The 15,836-nt window shown below is 60.0% G+C and overlaps 1 protein-coding gene across 7 annotated transcripts in view; it reads left to right on the plus strand.

Moving 5' to 3' along the window:
- Positions 1-3,769: 3,769 nt before the first annotated feature.
- The window catches only part of LIMK1 (LIM domain kinase 1), a 39,147-nt gene continuing 27,080 nt past the window's right edge, over positions 3,770-15,836 (plus strand). For 2 of the 7 annotated variants that reach the window (XM_073315415.2, XM_078849244.1), the window contains exons 1-2: positions 3,770-3,915; positions 6,985-7,081. In XM_073315415.2, the coding sequence (XP_073171516.2) occupies positions 3,858-3,915; positions 6,985-7,081 (155 nt within the window). In that variant the 5' untranslated portion in view covers positions 3,770-3,857. Of the gene's footprint in view, positions 3,916-6,984; positions 7,082-8,901; positions 9,731-15,836 lie in introns of those variants that run through there. The other 5 variants (XM_078849243.1, XM_078849240.1, XM_078849242.1 and 2 more) reach the window with 4 other exon arrangements.

Here is a 15,836-nt window from a genome sequence, read left to right on the forward strand (position 1 = left end):
CAAGGTCTCCCAGGTGGTGCTGGTAGCTGAGGGTACGGAGTGCTAGAAACAGGCAGAGCCCCCAGCACAATCAGTCAGGAGAAGACAAAGTCCCAATGGAACTGATACAGATTTTGGATCCAGGCATCAGAGCACTTACCTGAGCATGGGTAGGGGGTTTTGTAGGGAAAGAACAATGGTTCAAGGGAGAACACGAGATTTGTTTATGGGTAAACTGATGGCTCAAGGGAATATACCAAAGTTGTTTTGTTCAGGCAGACAATAGGATCTGCTCATTCCTGACTATGGGTGGTGTTCCTTCCAGGGAGCTCACAATGCAATTAGGCAGCTTCACTATTTTGGATACCAATAAAGGATTTATACTAGAATTGGTCTGATAACTACTGAGCTGGGTGCGTGCAGATGTGGGCTCATTAACATCTAGAGCAGAGATCCCCCATCATGCAGTACTTCCCTGCTTTTCAGATCCCAGAGTTCTGTGCGGTTCTTGCCTTGGAATCGCTGTTCTCCATTCTGTATGCTAATGGGATGTCTCCCTGTCCCATCCTTGATGCAAATGAGGCTCAGGGAGTTTCTTTAATCCTGTCACCCTTGTCAGGTGTGACTCCCACTGCCTTTCATTGCTTTTTGTAAGTCTTTCTTCTGATCAGTTTTAGTTCAAGCAGAGGCTGGGTGGAGGGAGGTCTTTTGTGAGTCAGACAGGCTGGGTACTGCATCCTGGTTTTCCAAGAACACAGAGCTGATAGGTAGCAAGTGACCCACTGTACTGTAGGTTCCCATCCCTGCTGAGCTCTTTGCAAACTCCCTGGGCCTCACAGGAGTTCAGTTACACTTCAACCACATTTCTACAAATATCCTGTGCTCCCTTAGCACCTGAGCTGCAGGGCTTACTATGTGTTTCACTGTGACCCTACCTGACCTGTGAGCATGCCCAGTGCAGCCCTCTGCCAAGCCCAGTCCTGAGAGCGAGTGAGCTGTTCAAACGCTGGCCATCTGCAGCCTCTGGCCGAACGTTCAAAAGGGTTTTGCACCCACAATCCAAAGAGCTCAGTGTGCTGGGGGCTGGGCTCCTTTGAAGTCATTAAATCAAACTCAGGTGTCTGAAGATACGTTCTAGCTCAACCAGATGTTATTGGGTTACATATACAATGACGGGGTCTAAATTAGCTGTTACCCATCAAGAAAGAGATCTTGGCACCAGTGTACTTTGAAAACAGCCACTCACTGTGCAGCGGCCGTCAAAAAGTCAAACAGAATGTTGGGAATCATTAAGAAAGGGAAAAACAACTAGGAGTCCTTGTGGCACCTTAGAGATTAACCAATGGATCTGGGCATAAGCTTTCGTGAGCTACAGCTCACTTCATCGGATGCATAAGCCCAAATAAATGTGTTAGTCTGTGAGGTGCCACAAGGACTCCTTGTTGTTTTTGCTGATACAGACTAACATGACTACCCATCTGAAAGCTGTCACCGAATTAAGAAAGGGATAGATAATAAGATAGAAAATATCATATTGCCTCTATATGAATCCATGGTACACCTGGCCCACATCTTGAATACTGCGTGCAGATGTGGTCGCCCCATCTCCAAAAAGATATGCTGGAATTGGAAAAGGTTCGGGAAAGGGCAACAAAAATGATTACGGGTATGGAAAGGTTTCAAAAGACTGGGACTTTTCAGCCTGGAAAAAAGACGACTAAGAGGGGATATGATTGAGGTCTATAAAATCATGGCTAGTGTGGAGAAAGGAAATAAGGAAGTGTTATTTCCTCCTTCTCATAACACAAGAACTAGGGGTCAGCAAATGAAATTAATGGGCAGCAGGTTTAAAACAAACAAAAGGCAGCACTTCTTCACTCAGCGCACAGTCAACCTGTGGAACTCCTTGCCTGAGGACATTGTGAAGGCCAAGACTATAACAGGGTTTTAAAAAGAACTAGATAAGTTCATGGAGGACAGGTCCAACAATGGCTATTAGCCAGCATGGGCAGGGATGGTGTCCCTAGCCTCTGTTTGCCAGAAGCTGGAAATGGGAGACAGGGGATGGATCACTCAATAATTGCCCTGTTCTGTCCATTCCCTCTGAAGCACCTGGCATTGGCCACTGTTGGAAGACAGGATACTGGCCTAGATGGACCTTCGGTCTGACCCAGTCTGGCTGTTCTTATGGATGTAGGAATTCCTGCATGAAATTCTATGGCCTGTGTTACAGCAAAAGGAAGGATCATAAAGGGAGGAAGGGTGGTCCGGCGACCAAGGCCTGATCAGCAACGTGTGATCAATTCCCTACTCTGCTACCAACTCCCTGTGTTATCCTAGGCCATCACTTAATCTTTCTGTCCCCAGCTCCCCATGAGATTGCAAGTTTGCTTGATGAAGATAATAGTGTTGACATAATATACTTAGACTTCTTCAGGCATTTCACTTGGTAAAACATGACATGTGAATAAAAAACTAGAACAATATAAAATTAACATGGCACACATTAAATGGACTAAAAACTGTTTCAAAATGTAACTGTAAATGGGGAATTGTGATTGAGCAGGTGTGATTCCAGTGTGGTTCCATGGGAATCAGTTGTTGGCCCTACACTATTCAACATTTTTATCAATGACCTGGAAGAGAACATAAAATCATCACTGATAAAGTTTGCAGATGACACAAAATTTGGGGGAGTTGTAAATAACAAAGAGGACAGGTCACTGACACAGAGCGATCTCAATCACATGGTAAGCTGGGCGCAAGAAAACAATGTTCTTTTTAATACTGCTAAATGTAAATGTAGTATACCTCTATGAACAAAGAATGTCGGCCATACTTACAGGGTGGGGGGCTCCATCCTGGGAAGCAGGGACTCTGAAAAGGACTTGGGGGTCATGGTGGATAATCTGCTGAACATGAGCCCCCAGTGCCACGCGGTGGCCAAAAGAGCTAATGCAATGTTTGGATGTACAAACAGGGGAATCACAAGTAGGAGCAGAGAGTTGATTTCACCTCTGTATTTGACACAGGTGTGACCACTGCTAGAATTCTGTGTCCAGTGCTGGTGTCCACGGGTCAAAAAGAGTGTTGATAAATGGAGCGGGTTCAGAGATGAGCCATGAGAATGAGTAAAAGATTAGAAAACCTGCCTTACAGTGAGAGACTCAAGCAGCTTGATCTGTTTAACACAAGCTGCGACTTGATTACAGTCTGTGAGCACCTACATGGGGAACAAATATTTAATAATGGGCTCGTCAACAGAGCAGAGAAGGATGTAACAGGATCCAAATTCAGACTGGAAATAAGGCATAAATGTGTACCAGCGAGGGTAATCAACCACTGGAACAACTCACCAATGGCCACGGGGTCAGTGACAATGCGGGGAACCAGCCCCACACTAGTCGGCCCTGCCCCGGTCTGCAGCGCTGGTGTATCTGTGGGTCCCGGGGTGCTGGAGATGAGGGAATATCTGTTACTGGACCAACTTCTGACCAGCTTTCCCGCGGCCCAGGTCCTTCTCGGGTGGGATTCCCTGCTCAGTGTCACTGCGGCCGGGAGTGCAGGAGCTGGGCTGGGCTGTCCCAGGGTTAATGGGCGGGAGGCAGGTGCACTGGACTCTGCCCTGCCCGGCTCCCTGCTGCCCCCGCTCCTGCCCCACCTCCCCCGCCTGCGGGGCTGGGGCATCGGCGGCGGCCCTCGCTCCCTGTCTCGCTCCTGCTTTCCCAGGGACGCTGTGCGGTCGGCCAGCCCCGTCCTCCCGCTGAGCATCCATCGCAGCCCTGCCCCTTTCGCCGCCTGCGAGCCAGACGCGCCCCGAGCCGGAGCAGGCGGCGGAGCCTGGCGCCGCGGTCGTGCCAGGGCCAGCCGGCGGGTGGATGAGGTTGATGCTCCTCTGCTGCACCTGGAGGGACGAGCCGATGGGAGAGGACGAAGGTTCGTGCCCGGGGCCGGGCTGGGGCCGCTGCGCCGCCTCTGCAGATGCGGGAGCCCCGCCAGCCGGCGGCCGGGCAGGGACAGCTCCGGGCGGCCGGAGCCTCTTCTCATCCCCCGGCCCCGGCTGCTCCCCGGCCGCTGCCGCGCCCCCTGCGTGCCCAGCCCGGCCGCTCCGGCCACTGCCCGGCCGGGGGCTGCAGGAGCCCCCGGCGCACCCCGCAGGGAGGAACCCCGGGCCAGCGCTTGGCGCAGGGGCTCCCGGAGCCCGAACTCCTGGGTTCCTTTCGCAGCCCGCAGGGACTCGCTGTGACCTTGAGCGAATCGTTTCCCCTGCTGCAGTGGGTTTGGACGGGCGGGCGGCTCAGGGCTCGGACACGTTGCTGGGCAGGTGTGGAGGGGGCTCCCACTGGCGCGACTTCGTGTCCCGGGCCCCCCGCTCCCGGCCAGGCGGGCCCTTTGTGATACCGGGGAGGCCTCCGCCGCCTGGCCCACTGCAGGCAGGCAGCCCTCAGGGGGCAGTTGGTGGCCAGCTCTTAGCCCTGGGCTAGAGGTTGAAGAGCCCATGGCCCCCTGCTGAGCCACGAGGTGCCCCTCACCCTACCTCAGTCCTGCTCCGGTCAGGCCAGGGTTCCCAGAAGCTGCCCCCTCCGTCCTCCTGCAGCCAGGCACTCCCCCCTGTCTCTCCCTGGCTTGGGGTTCACATCCCACTGCTCACATTCCTCCAGCACAGGGGATAGTAACCCTAGCATCTGAGCCCTCCCCCTGGCCAGGAGGTGCATGCTGGACAGGAGCTTTCTACATCCCTGCTTCTATTCCCTGGGACATCAGTGGCCTTTCTCTGGCCCTCTGGGGGTCACCTAAACCCTCCCATCAAAGGTCCCCTGCTCCCAACTCCCCAGCCACCACTCCCAGCTCCAGGCTGACCAGACAGCAAGTGTGAAAAATCGGGACGGGGTTAGGAGGTAATAGGCACCTATATAAGACAAAGCCCCAAATATCAGGACTGTCCCTATAAAATCAGGACATCTGGTCACCCTACTCCCAGCCCCTTGCAATGCCGTTTGCCAGCTGTTCCCTAGCCCTGCAGCCTGGCCCTGGCTGCTGGGGGTTCATCATTTCAGGGTGTGGCTTGTCACAGCCCCTTGGCTCCTTTCCCGCTGTGAGCTGGGGGCCTGGCTCCCAAAGCAGGAGGGAGCAGACCTTAGCCTGGCCTAGATGATCCTGGTGATTAACAGCTCCCTCTTGTCCTGGCTGCCCTGCCTCCCACACCAGCGCATGGCCCCTCTCCATGCCCACCTATCACTTTACTGCCGCCAGCAGCTCTGCTTTCAAGCCATTCTGCTTCCACCCCCCGCGGAGCCGGGCTCCTGTGACTCAGTACTTGGGGCCTCCACTGCCCCCACGCCGGGGCCCTCTCTCCTGACAGCTGGGGAGTGGTTCCTGGCTTCTCTTGGGCAGTGGGGACCCCCTGCGCCCGCTGACACCCTGCACACTCAGCCTGCTGAGGGGCCCTGACCTTCTTGCCACCCCACATCTCCTCCCCCATGCCTCATCCTATCCTCCCCTCACACTCCTCACCCCTGCACACCTCCCCCTTCCTTCCCCCTCATGCACTTTGCTCTTCCCCTGCTCAGCGAGTCACCTGCCTGACAGCATCTTCTTCACCACCTTCCCTCACCCATTCATGCAGCCCTCAGGGCCAGCAGGGCTCCCCACCCCCGCCTTTCCCAAACCAGCAGCCTCCACTGCTCTCTCCCCTGAGCTCTGGACTGGCCCTGGGGCCCCTGGGCTGAGTCTGCCCCGTGCTCTCCCTCCACCCCACTCCGCTTTGCGCTTCCCACCCCTCACCTGCCAGTCAGAGGAGACAGAGCAGCAGTCGTGGGCACTCAGGGCAGCGCTTGCATCGCCAGGGAGCCCCACCGCTCTCCAGGGCCCCAGGCTGGCCCAGGCCACACTCCTGACTCCTGCCAGACACCACACGCCCAGGGCCTGTCACCCTGCCCCAGCCTGAGCCCTGATGTGACTCTGTCCCAGTCCTGCTCTTCCAGCACGGGCCACGGGCACTGGAGGGGGCAGCTCTGGCTGTGGCTGGTGGGGACCCCTGCCCCTGTTATAGAAACCAGCAGGGGATCAGTAAATATAGGCAAGGTGAGTGGAAAGTGCAAAGAAGCCACTGGGAGAGCACGGCTATGCCTGGCTTGTGTTGCACCTCCCCTGGGCCAGAGGCCAGGCTTGGTCAGGGCCCAGAGATGGGGGCTCAGGGTCAGCATAGGTCCCAGTGGGGGATGGGAAGTCAAGGCCTGTGTGGGTCTGGAGGACAGGGGTCAGGGTCCATGCAGGTCCCAGTGGGGGAGGGGCATCAGGGTCACTGCAGTTCCAGTGTGGGAGGGGGTCAGGGTTTGTAGGTGTTGCAGTGACAGCATGGTGGGGAGTGTGTGGCGGGGGTGAATGTCAGTGTGAGTCCATGTGATGGGGGGATGAGGCTCAGAGTTACTGTGAGTCCTGGTGATGGGCAGGTGGGGGTGGGGGAGGGTCAGTGCAGGCCCTGTGGGGAAGGGGAAGGGAATGGGTCCCGGTGGCAGACGGGCTGCGGGCTCTCAGGTGTGAGGTGGGGATGTGCCCGGCCTAGTTGTTCTTGCTCTGTAGCGGTTTCGGTGCTCCTCGCACAGGGGTCTGTGGGACTAATTGCGTGCCCGTTTCTGGCGCCATCCCACCAAGGCTCGCCATACCCTGCACACCTGCCAGAGCGTGCTGCTGCATAGCCTGCCAGGCAGTCGCTACATCACATTCCCCTTTCACTGATGGGGAAACTGAGGCACAGAGCAGATAGGAGATGTTCTATGTCCCCCCAACTCAGGAGTCCTGCTGTCCTGTCCTGTCCCTTTACCACCAGCTCCCCCTGCTGCACGTCTCTCTCCATAGTTGCCTCAATGCATGCAGGTGAGGTTAGGTGCCGGGCTTCCACGGGAGAAGGGCCCTCAGGGCTCCCCGAGCCAGATTGACTCTGCTGGGGCTGGCTGTGCCCTCGCATGGGGGTGCAACAGCCTGTGCTTCTTCTGTGCCCTGCAGGAAGCGACCTGCCTGTATGTGCGAGCTGTGGCCACAGTATCTACGATGGACAATACCTCCAGGCCCTGAACGCTGACTGGCATGCTGACTGCTTCAGGTAGGAGCCACATGGGACAGGCATGGAGGTCTCCAGCCTGCGCTCCCCAGCTAGAAGTCTAGCCAAGGCTAGAAGTCTAGGGACAGACACTGGTGTCACCTCCTGGTCAGGGCTGCAAGGTGGCAGCATGTGTACACACACACACACACGTGTCCATGTCCTGCACAGATATACACTCATGCACTGTCACACACACAATGTCCTGCACAAACACACACATATGCAATGCCTCTCTGGCACACAACTTCCTGGGGTAAGGGCCCTGGTCCCAGCTAGCCGTTAGACTTGGGGTGGGCATTCCCAGGGTGGGCTGCAGTTCTCCCCCGGATGGGCTCTGGGGCCCTGGCACACCCTGGCTGCCTGTGACCCTGGCAGTCTGCTTTGGTTTCTTGCTTGCTTCCCTGGGCTCCTCTCTCCCCTCAGCACCTGCTCTTCAGGCTTCTTCCCAGCCCTCAGCACTGGCCATGTCACCCAGACTGCCCAGTGGCCTGGCCACAGGAGGGAGCCCTGTGCGCTGCGTGGGGCTTGAAGCCTCTCCAGCACTCAGTCAGCGAGGGCTGTCCTCCAAGCCAGGCGCCCCAGGCATGCCAGGTGTTCGGACAGGCCAGCCGGGGTGAAGGGGCGTTTGCTGCTGCAGCTGGATCCCAGATGGGGTGAAGCAGAGTGTGAGCATGGCGTTGCTGGGCCCCTGCGCTCCCTGTCACGGGGAGCCTGCAGGCTCCCAGCCACTCCTCTCAGAGGCCTGCCCTTCAGTGCCACACAAGTGTGCTGCCCCTCACATCTGTGGTCGCAGCACAGATAAATGTCATTCCACAGGGAGGGCTCAGACACCAGGCATGCAGCATGGAGTGTGTCCCTGGCCTGGGGAATGGGAGTGCCCAGCCCCTGGCATCCTTGCTGCAGCCTGCCTTCAGCTTGACCCACCCAAACCTTACTGGGGCCCTGTGTGCCAATGCTTGCTTCAAGGGACCTCCCTGCTATTCTACTGCAGTCCCAGCCTCTCCCAGCAGGGGCGCTGTAGGGAGTGGAGCAGGAGTTCTGGCTGTGGGGGAGCTCCCAGCTATTTCTGCTCTGGCATCTCCCAGCAGGGGGTGCTGTGGGGCGGTGTGAGGGTGGCACCCTTCATTATTATTATTACTGTTTGTGTTACCGTAGCACCTAGCAGCCTGAGATGGCCCAGGACCCCATTGTGCAAGGTGCTGTACAAACACAGAACAAGCTGACCCTTTGGCCTGTCCCTGGGGCACAGTGATGTCTGCAAGAAGCCTGTCTGGGAGCGACACAGATTCCGTGGGAAGCTGGGCTGCTCTCTGCACTCCACAGCCCCATGCGCTACTGCAACTGGGCAGCCATTAATAGCAGCAGCAGCAGCAGCTGGAGAGCATGTGAACGGGGCCATCTGCTCCTCATTAGCCTGTGTGCCGGCTAAGCCAGAGCCAGGGAAGGGAGCGGTGGACTGTGCATCGCATCCTGTGTGCTGGAGTCCCCAGAGTGGGGGCAGGCTTTTCTGGGGCCAGGACAGAGCCAAGCCCCTCTGCCCAGGCAAGGGGGTCAGCAAGCGTTTCTCCTTCAATCTGTTGAGGGGGCAGAGGGGTGGAAGTTGTGACGGTTCCCTCCTCGTGCCGACACCGTGACGGTGCCCCTGTGAGCAGGGCGAGGCAGCACCGGGGTTAATGCCGGCAGCTGCACTGGAGCTTTGCTGACAGTGGCGTAGCCAGCCACCGAATTGCCGCTAGCGCCAGTGCAGCCCTTCCCAGGGCTGGCAACACAGCAGGGCTCTCTGGAGCTGGGAAAGCCCCGTTCCCTTGGGGTGCACACATGGGTACCTGCCCCAGGGCTCTCTGCACTTGGCAGGTATGCACCTGTGCATCTGCATCCTGGAAGCTGTGCATGCGACTGGGAGTTGGGTTCGCTGGCAGGGACGCTGCGAGTTTGTGGGCAGGGGTGAGCTGCGATGTTGGAAGGCAGGGCATGGCCAGGCACAGTGCTGTTGCAAATGGGGGAAGAGATGTGGGAGGGCGTGTATGGGTGGTAACAGGGCCATGTCCATGTGGACAGTAAGCTGCACACGTCAGTGCTGATGTTATGCATGGAACAGTGGGGTGACATGCGGGTTGGCTGGTGTTGTGTTTGCAGGCGTGTGCCTAGGGAGGGGAGGCCTGTGAGTCCCCATGAGGAGCTAGCCCAGGGGAGGCGCAGCAATGGCTGATGCAGGGCAGGCTGCTGGCTGTCACTGAGGAAGCCACCTCCCTGTGTGATTACAGCTCGGTTTCCTTTCCTCCTCAGGCTGCTGGCTGTGGTCTGGGGGTGGGGGGAAGTGAAAGCAAGTGTCTCTCCCTGAGTCACTGAGGACAGAGCTGTGGGGAGCAGGCTGGGGAGGAGGGGATGATGTCATGGGTTCCTGGTCTCTCTCCCTCTCACTTAATGCGTCTGTAGGAATTAGAAGCCACAGAAGTGTGTGCAGGGCCTCCCTGGCCAGCTGGGGGAGGCGCCCCCACAGCTGAATGCATGGCCCCACCATCCTAGCAGAGGCTGTGCGTGAGTGCCGCTCACTGAGGCGGGGGCCACACGGCCCCGGACTCCAGTTCTGGTTCGGAGGATGCTGACTGCTGTGCTCAAGAAGAGCCGCTTCCTGAGTGCTGGAGTCAAGTAAGTGTGTGGGGCTGCTCTGGCTTGCAGCTGAGCCTCCGCCATGGCTAGGGACACTGCATCACCATGGGCTTGGGGCCACGGTGTGGGACAGTTTGCGGTGGAGTCCGGACAGCACCCTTGGGTCCAAGCCCAGGACAGGGATAGAGGGAAGGCAGCAATCCCGAGGAAAAGGCGTGTGCCTGGAGACATACTGCCAAGGAAATAGAAACTGTGGCAGGAAATGTCCCTTCCCCCCACACCCAGCCCTCTAGCCTGGAGGGCAGCTGCCCCCACACATCTCTCCTCACCGCCTGCTCACTGCTTCTCCTGCACTCCTCCAGTTAGCAGGCAGCTGAGGCCAGACCAGCTGTGGGAGGGGGAGGAGCTGAGCAGGGTCTGGTGATGCTGAGATTCTGATCATCTTCTGGGGGCTGCGGCTTCCTCCCCCAGACTGGGGGGAATTGGCCCCTCGGTGACTAGAGGAACCGTCTGGGTCGGTGGCTGGGGCCGGAATTTTCCTCCCTCAGGCCGGGGGGAATTGGCCTCTCGTGTTATGCACTTGGTAAAAAGTCTGGCTGCTTTTTGTGTGAAATATCCCCCACCTCCCCTCCACCCAGCACCGAGGAACCGAAAACCCCTCTGCTCCAAAGTGGGCAGCTGTCCCAGCCGCCTGGGCGTGTGTGTTGTTATCCCCTTGATCAGATGGGGAACCTGAGGCAGCATGAGAGGAAGGGACTTATCTGGGTCCGGGAGGGACGCTGGGGTCTGCTGGACTGAGCAAGGGTCGGGGAGCCAGGCGGGTGAGCTGGGTCTGCCTTGGGCCAAGCGGGCGCCCAGTGGGCTGCCAGGGTGGATCAAAGGCAGGTGGGTGAGCAGGGCGAGGGGACGTGCCTGGGCACTCACCATCACTGCGACCTCTGGCAGAGCTGCGCAGCGGCCAGACCAAAGGTCTTCGCAAGGCTGAGGGCCAAGCAGCATGGCGAGAGCGTGACCCAGCCGCTGCGCCCCCCCAGGGTCAGGGTCACCCCCAAAGTCTCCGAGTGGCTCATCTCTACCCCTGGAGCCGCCTGCGGCCCAGCAAGCGGGTCTCCCCTTTGGCCCTCCGCAGTGCGTGTGTGCGCGGTGCCAGGCGCCCGAGCGGGCGGGCCGAGCGGGTGAGCGCGCCGGGGCCGGGGCCGGGGCCGGGGCCGGGGAGCGCAGGGGGCGGCCCCCCGCAGGTGCCGGGGAGCGCAGGGGGCGGGGCGGGGCCGGGGAGCGCAGGGGGCGGGGCGGGGCCGGGGCCGGGGAGCGCAGGGGGCGGGGCGGGGCGGGGCCGGGGAGCGCAGGGGGCGGGGCGGGGCCGGGGAGCGCAGGGGGCGGGGCCGGGGAGCGCAGGGGGCGGGGCGGGGCCGGGGAGCGCAGGGGGCGGGGCCGGGGAGCGCAGGGGGCGGGGCGGGGCCGGGGAGCGCAGGGGGCGGGGCCGGGGAGCGCAGGGGGCGGGGCGGGGCCGGGGAGCGCAGGGGGCGGGGCCGGGGAGCGCAGGGGGCGGCCCCCCGCAGGTGCCGGGGAGCGCAGGGGGCGGCCCCCCGCAGGTGCCGGGGAGCGCAGTGGGCGGGGCGGGGCCGGGGAGCGCAGGGGGCGGGGCCGGGGAGCGCAGGGGGCGGGGCCGGGGAGCGCAGGGGGCGGGGCCGTCCAGCCCACCCCCAGCGGCCCCTGCGCGGCGCCCTCCCGGCGGCGTTTGAGGAACGCAGTCGGAGCGCGGCTTCCCGGCCCGGGTGACGTAATGGGGCTGCCGGGGCGTGACATCATCGCTGATGCCCCTGCGACCCTCGTGCCGCCGAGAAAGGGGGAGGAGTCAGGAGCGGGCTGCAGAAGCACAGCCCCGCCCCCACTGCGCCTGCCGCTGCCGCCCCGCCCCCTCCAGCCCCGCCCCCATGCGCCTGCCGCTGCCGCCCCGCCCCCTCCAGCCCCGCCCTTCCTGTCCCCCTCCAGCCCCGCCCCCACCGCTCCTCACTCTGCAGCCCCGCCCCCTACAGTCCCGCCCCCATGCGCCTCACTCTGCAGCCCCGCCCCCACTGCGCCTGCCGCTGCCGCCCCGCCCCCTCCAGCCCCGCCCCCATGCGCCTCACTGCAGCCCCGCCCCCTCCAGCCCCGCCCTTCCTGGCCCCCTCCAGCCCCCCATGGACAGCCCCAGCCCTTCCTGTCCCCCATTATCCATACCCCACCCCCTACTCCAGCCCCACGCCAGCACCCCACAACCTCCATCCCCACACTGACATCCTCAGCCCAATCTCTGACCCTCCATCCCCCCACTGGCAGCCCGACCCCCACCCTCCCAAACTCCAGTCCCACACCGATACCCCCCACTCCAGCCCTCAGCCCCTGCCCGTCACTCTCCGTACTGCCCCCCCGGCCTGACACGGACATTCCCATGCCCCCACTCCAGTCCCCCTCTCTCCGTACCCATGATCCTGACCCCACGCGCCTCTCATGAACAGCCTGCTCTCCGCCAGCCACATGCTCCTCGCTTTTCTGCATGCGTCTTCCCTACCAGGCATATAAAAGGTGATCTTCCCATGCTGTGAGCTTCCCCACAGCAGTGTCCTGCCAGAGCCCAAGAGTTCCAGCAGGCTACATCTGAAGCAGTCGTGAATTGCACTGTTCGTGCATACTGTTCAGTCCCCCTCCCCGCCCCGCTGTTGGGACTAGCGCTCCAGCAAGCCCAGCACCTGGCGCCCGGGGGTGGGGGAGTAGAGAGCTGGGGACAGGGCACAGCAGCTGGGGCCTCCCCACTGGGACAAGCGGTTCATGGGGAGCAGAGGGTTCTGCTTGCCCCCAGCAGCTGGAAACCATTGCGGCAAGTGCAGCATGAGTCAGAGCCGCTGCGCCAGGCCTAAGGACACATTGCCAGTGGGGGCTGCACATCTGCGGGATGGCTCGCTCGCCACCTTCTCGGGCTCCTGCCTGGTTGGCCAGCTGGGGCATGGCCCAGACAACGGGAAGGACAGTGCTGCTCAAGTAAGACATTCTTTAATGCATCTTGCATGGCGTGATGGTAGGTCTTGCTGAGCACAATCTGAACCAGGCAGATCTGTTCTGCAGTGTGAATGAGGATGATAAGAACCAGCCAGGGACTATCTTTTTGTTCTCTTTGTACAGCATCTAGTGCAACAAGGCCTTGATCCCTGACTGGGGTCCTAGCTGCTTGTCACGGAGTCCCTGGGTGATGCTCTGGAACTGCTCCCCATGAAGCCAGTCAGGACTCTGGGGCAGTCGCCTTTCTGTGAGCAGCCTGTCTTCAGGACACACAGCTCACACAGCTTCCACCTTCCTGGGTCTGACCTCGGAGCATTCAGCCTCCTCTGCCCCTCCGTGCGCTTCCCCCAGCGAGTCCGCCCAGGCGGTGTCCTGGGGAAGCCAGAGGGTCCTGCCCCCCAACTTCGCAGTCAGACGTGACTCTCAGCCAGCCAGTAAAACAGAGGTTTATTAGACGACAGGAACATGGTCTAAAACAGAGCTTGTAGGTGCAGAAAACAGGACCCCTCAGCCAGGTCCATTTTGGGGGGCAGTGAACCAGACAACCACGTCTGCCCTTCACTCCATGTCCCAGCCAGCCCCCAACTGAAACTCCCTCCAGCCCCTCCTCCTCTGGGCTTTGTCCATTTCCCGGGCCAGGAGGTCACCTGATTCCTTTGTTCTCCAACCCTTTAGCTCTCACCTTGCAGGGGGGAAGGGCCAGGCCATCAGTTGCCAGGAAACAGGGTGTCGGCCATTCTCTGTGTCCAGACTCCTGCACACACCTGCCCTCTAGGGCTCTGCAAGGACCATACCCCCTTACCCCACCCCTTAGAGACTTAAAAACTGCCCAGGGGAAACTGAGGCACCCCCCACACTATTCAGAGGAAACATTAAGAACAGTCCCACTTCGTCACACTGCTACTGTGCCACAAATAGCGTATGGGTGTGTCTGCACCAGGGGTTTCAAACTAAATGACCACGAGGGCCACATGAGGACTAGTACATTGGCCCAAGGGCCGCATCACTGACACCCCCCCACCACCACCGTGCACCCACCCGCACTCCACCTCGTCCATGAGGCCCCGCCCCTGCCCCACCTCTTCCCACCCCTTCCCTGGCCCCATTCCAACCCTTCCCCGAAATCCCCACCCCAGCTCCACGCCCTCCCTGCTCTCAGGGGGTGCAGGAGGAGTGTGGGTGTGGCGGGGGCTCAGGGCAGGGAGTTGAGGTGCCGGAGGGGTGTGGAGTGCAGGAGGGGGCTCGGGGTGTGGCGGGGGGCTCAGGGCAGGGGGTTGGGGTGCGGGGTTCAGGAGGGGGTCAAAGGCAGGGGGTTCGGCTGCAGGAGGGATTTGTGGGGTGGACTCCGGCCTGGCACACACCAGGGGCAGGGCAGGCTCCCTTCCTGCCTGCCTGCCCTGCCCCCATGCCGCTCAGGGCCAGAGCCGCTCAAGGTAAACGTGGCGAGGGGCCTCGGGGAGCTGGAGGGCCGCAGAAAATAACCCCGCAGGCCGTGTGTTTGAGACCCCTGGTCTGCACTTAAAACGCTACAGCAGTACAGCTGCAGAGCTTCAGTGTAGACACTACCTATGCTGACAGGAGGGATTTTGCCGTAGGCGTCAATAATCCACCTCCCTGAGAGGCAGTAGCTAGGTGTCACGGAGTCCCTGGGCGATGCTCTGGAACTGCTCCCCATGAAGCCAGGCAGGACTCTGGGGCAGTCGCCCTTCTGTGAGCAGCCTGTCTGCAGGGCAAGAAGCTCACACAGCTTCCACCTTCCTGGGTCTGACCTCAGAGCATTCAGCCTCCTCTGCTCCTCCATGCGCTTTCCACAGCGAGTCCGCCCAGGCGGGCTCCTGGGGAAGCCAGAGGGTCCTGCCCCCCAACTCCACAGTCAGACGTGACTCTCAGCCAGCCAGTGAAAAGGGCTTGCTCTAGAGGAACACTTTCCTGAGCAACAACAGACTCTTTCTGGGACTCCCTTACATCCAGAATTATCTCTGGCCCATCTGGCGGATTCCTACACAATCCCCTTTCAGGCAAACTTACAGACTTCCTAGATAAAAGGTCAGAAGCATTCTCCTTCCCTTTGCCACACACAAGTTCAGGAATCTTTTCCTTCTTGCTACAGGTTTCCACACCCTTAGTAGGTAACACAATCATGCTCTCCTTGTGCCCTAGCTAGGATCTCACCCTGATTAGACAGAGTTGCGACACCCTTTCCCAGCCACACACTAGCAACAGGCAAAATACAAGCACCAGAATTGTCTGGTCTCTGGGATTTTACATAGACACTAACTGGATGCGACCTAGTTACACGGCCATTCTCCCGAGCAGACACAAACTTAGGACCATTCCCTTCCTGGGCTTTAGCTGAATCCAGAACCAACTCTGAGACAACTGCACGACCCTCAACCATCACAGGCTGAAAGGCCCCTTATGTCTGCTCCACAGACAAAGAAGAGCCGGACACACTTTCTCCTTTCCCAGACACACAGCTTGGGATCTCTTTTCCCTTGTCCCAGCACACAAGGCTGGTCACAGACAACTGCTTGGAGATCAGGGTAGCTCCCTCCACAGGCAAGTCAATACCCCTGACAGACACAGGCACATTTCCTTCACTGTCCCAATTCTCCACCCGGTTAACAGGTAAGGTCCAGGGACACTCATCTTCCACTCTCCTCGCCTTCCCACCCTGCTGATTAGACAAAGCCATCAGCTCACAAGGCTGCCTAGGCTCATCCAAACTTTCCTTACCAAGTGCCTTCCCACTCCCAACAGATCCCCTGCCCTGCCTGTGTCTCCCCCACTCAGCTGGGGTCTCAGCTCCCACTGTGCTCAGCGCTGCCCTTGCTGTCCCAGTGGGGGTAGGCAGTGAGCTCGCTACTTTCCTCACTGCATCAGAGCCAGCGTGAGCCCCTTCTCCAGTGTGCAAGGGGGGCGGGGAGCCCCAGGGGTCTGGTTACAGGCAGGCAGGTAGCCTGAGCCTAGCAGCTCCTCCCCGCTGCCAGCCAGGTCATCTGCCTTTTCACTGACCATTTCCCTCTCCACTGATTGGTTCCCTGGATTCAAATTCAAACCCTTGGCAGTTACAGGAGCAGGGCCTGGATCCTGTCCCAAAGAGACACAG

Source organism: Lepidochelys kempii, chromosome 17, assembly GCF_965140285.1.
Source record: "Lepidochelys kempii isolate rLepKem1 chromosome 17, rLepKem1.hap1, whole genome shotgun sequence".
NCBI classification, from domain to species: domain Eukaryota; kingdom Metazoa; phylum Chordata; order Testudines; family Cheloniidae; genus Lepidochelys; species Lepidochelys kempii.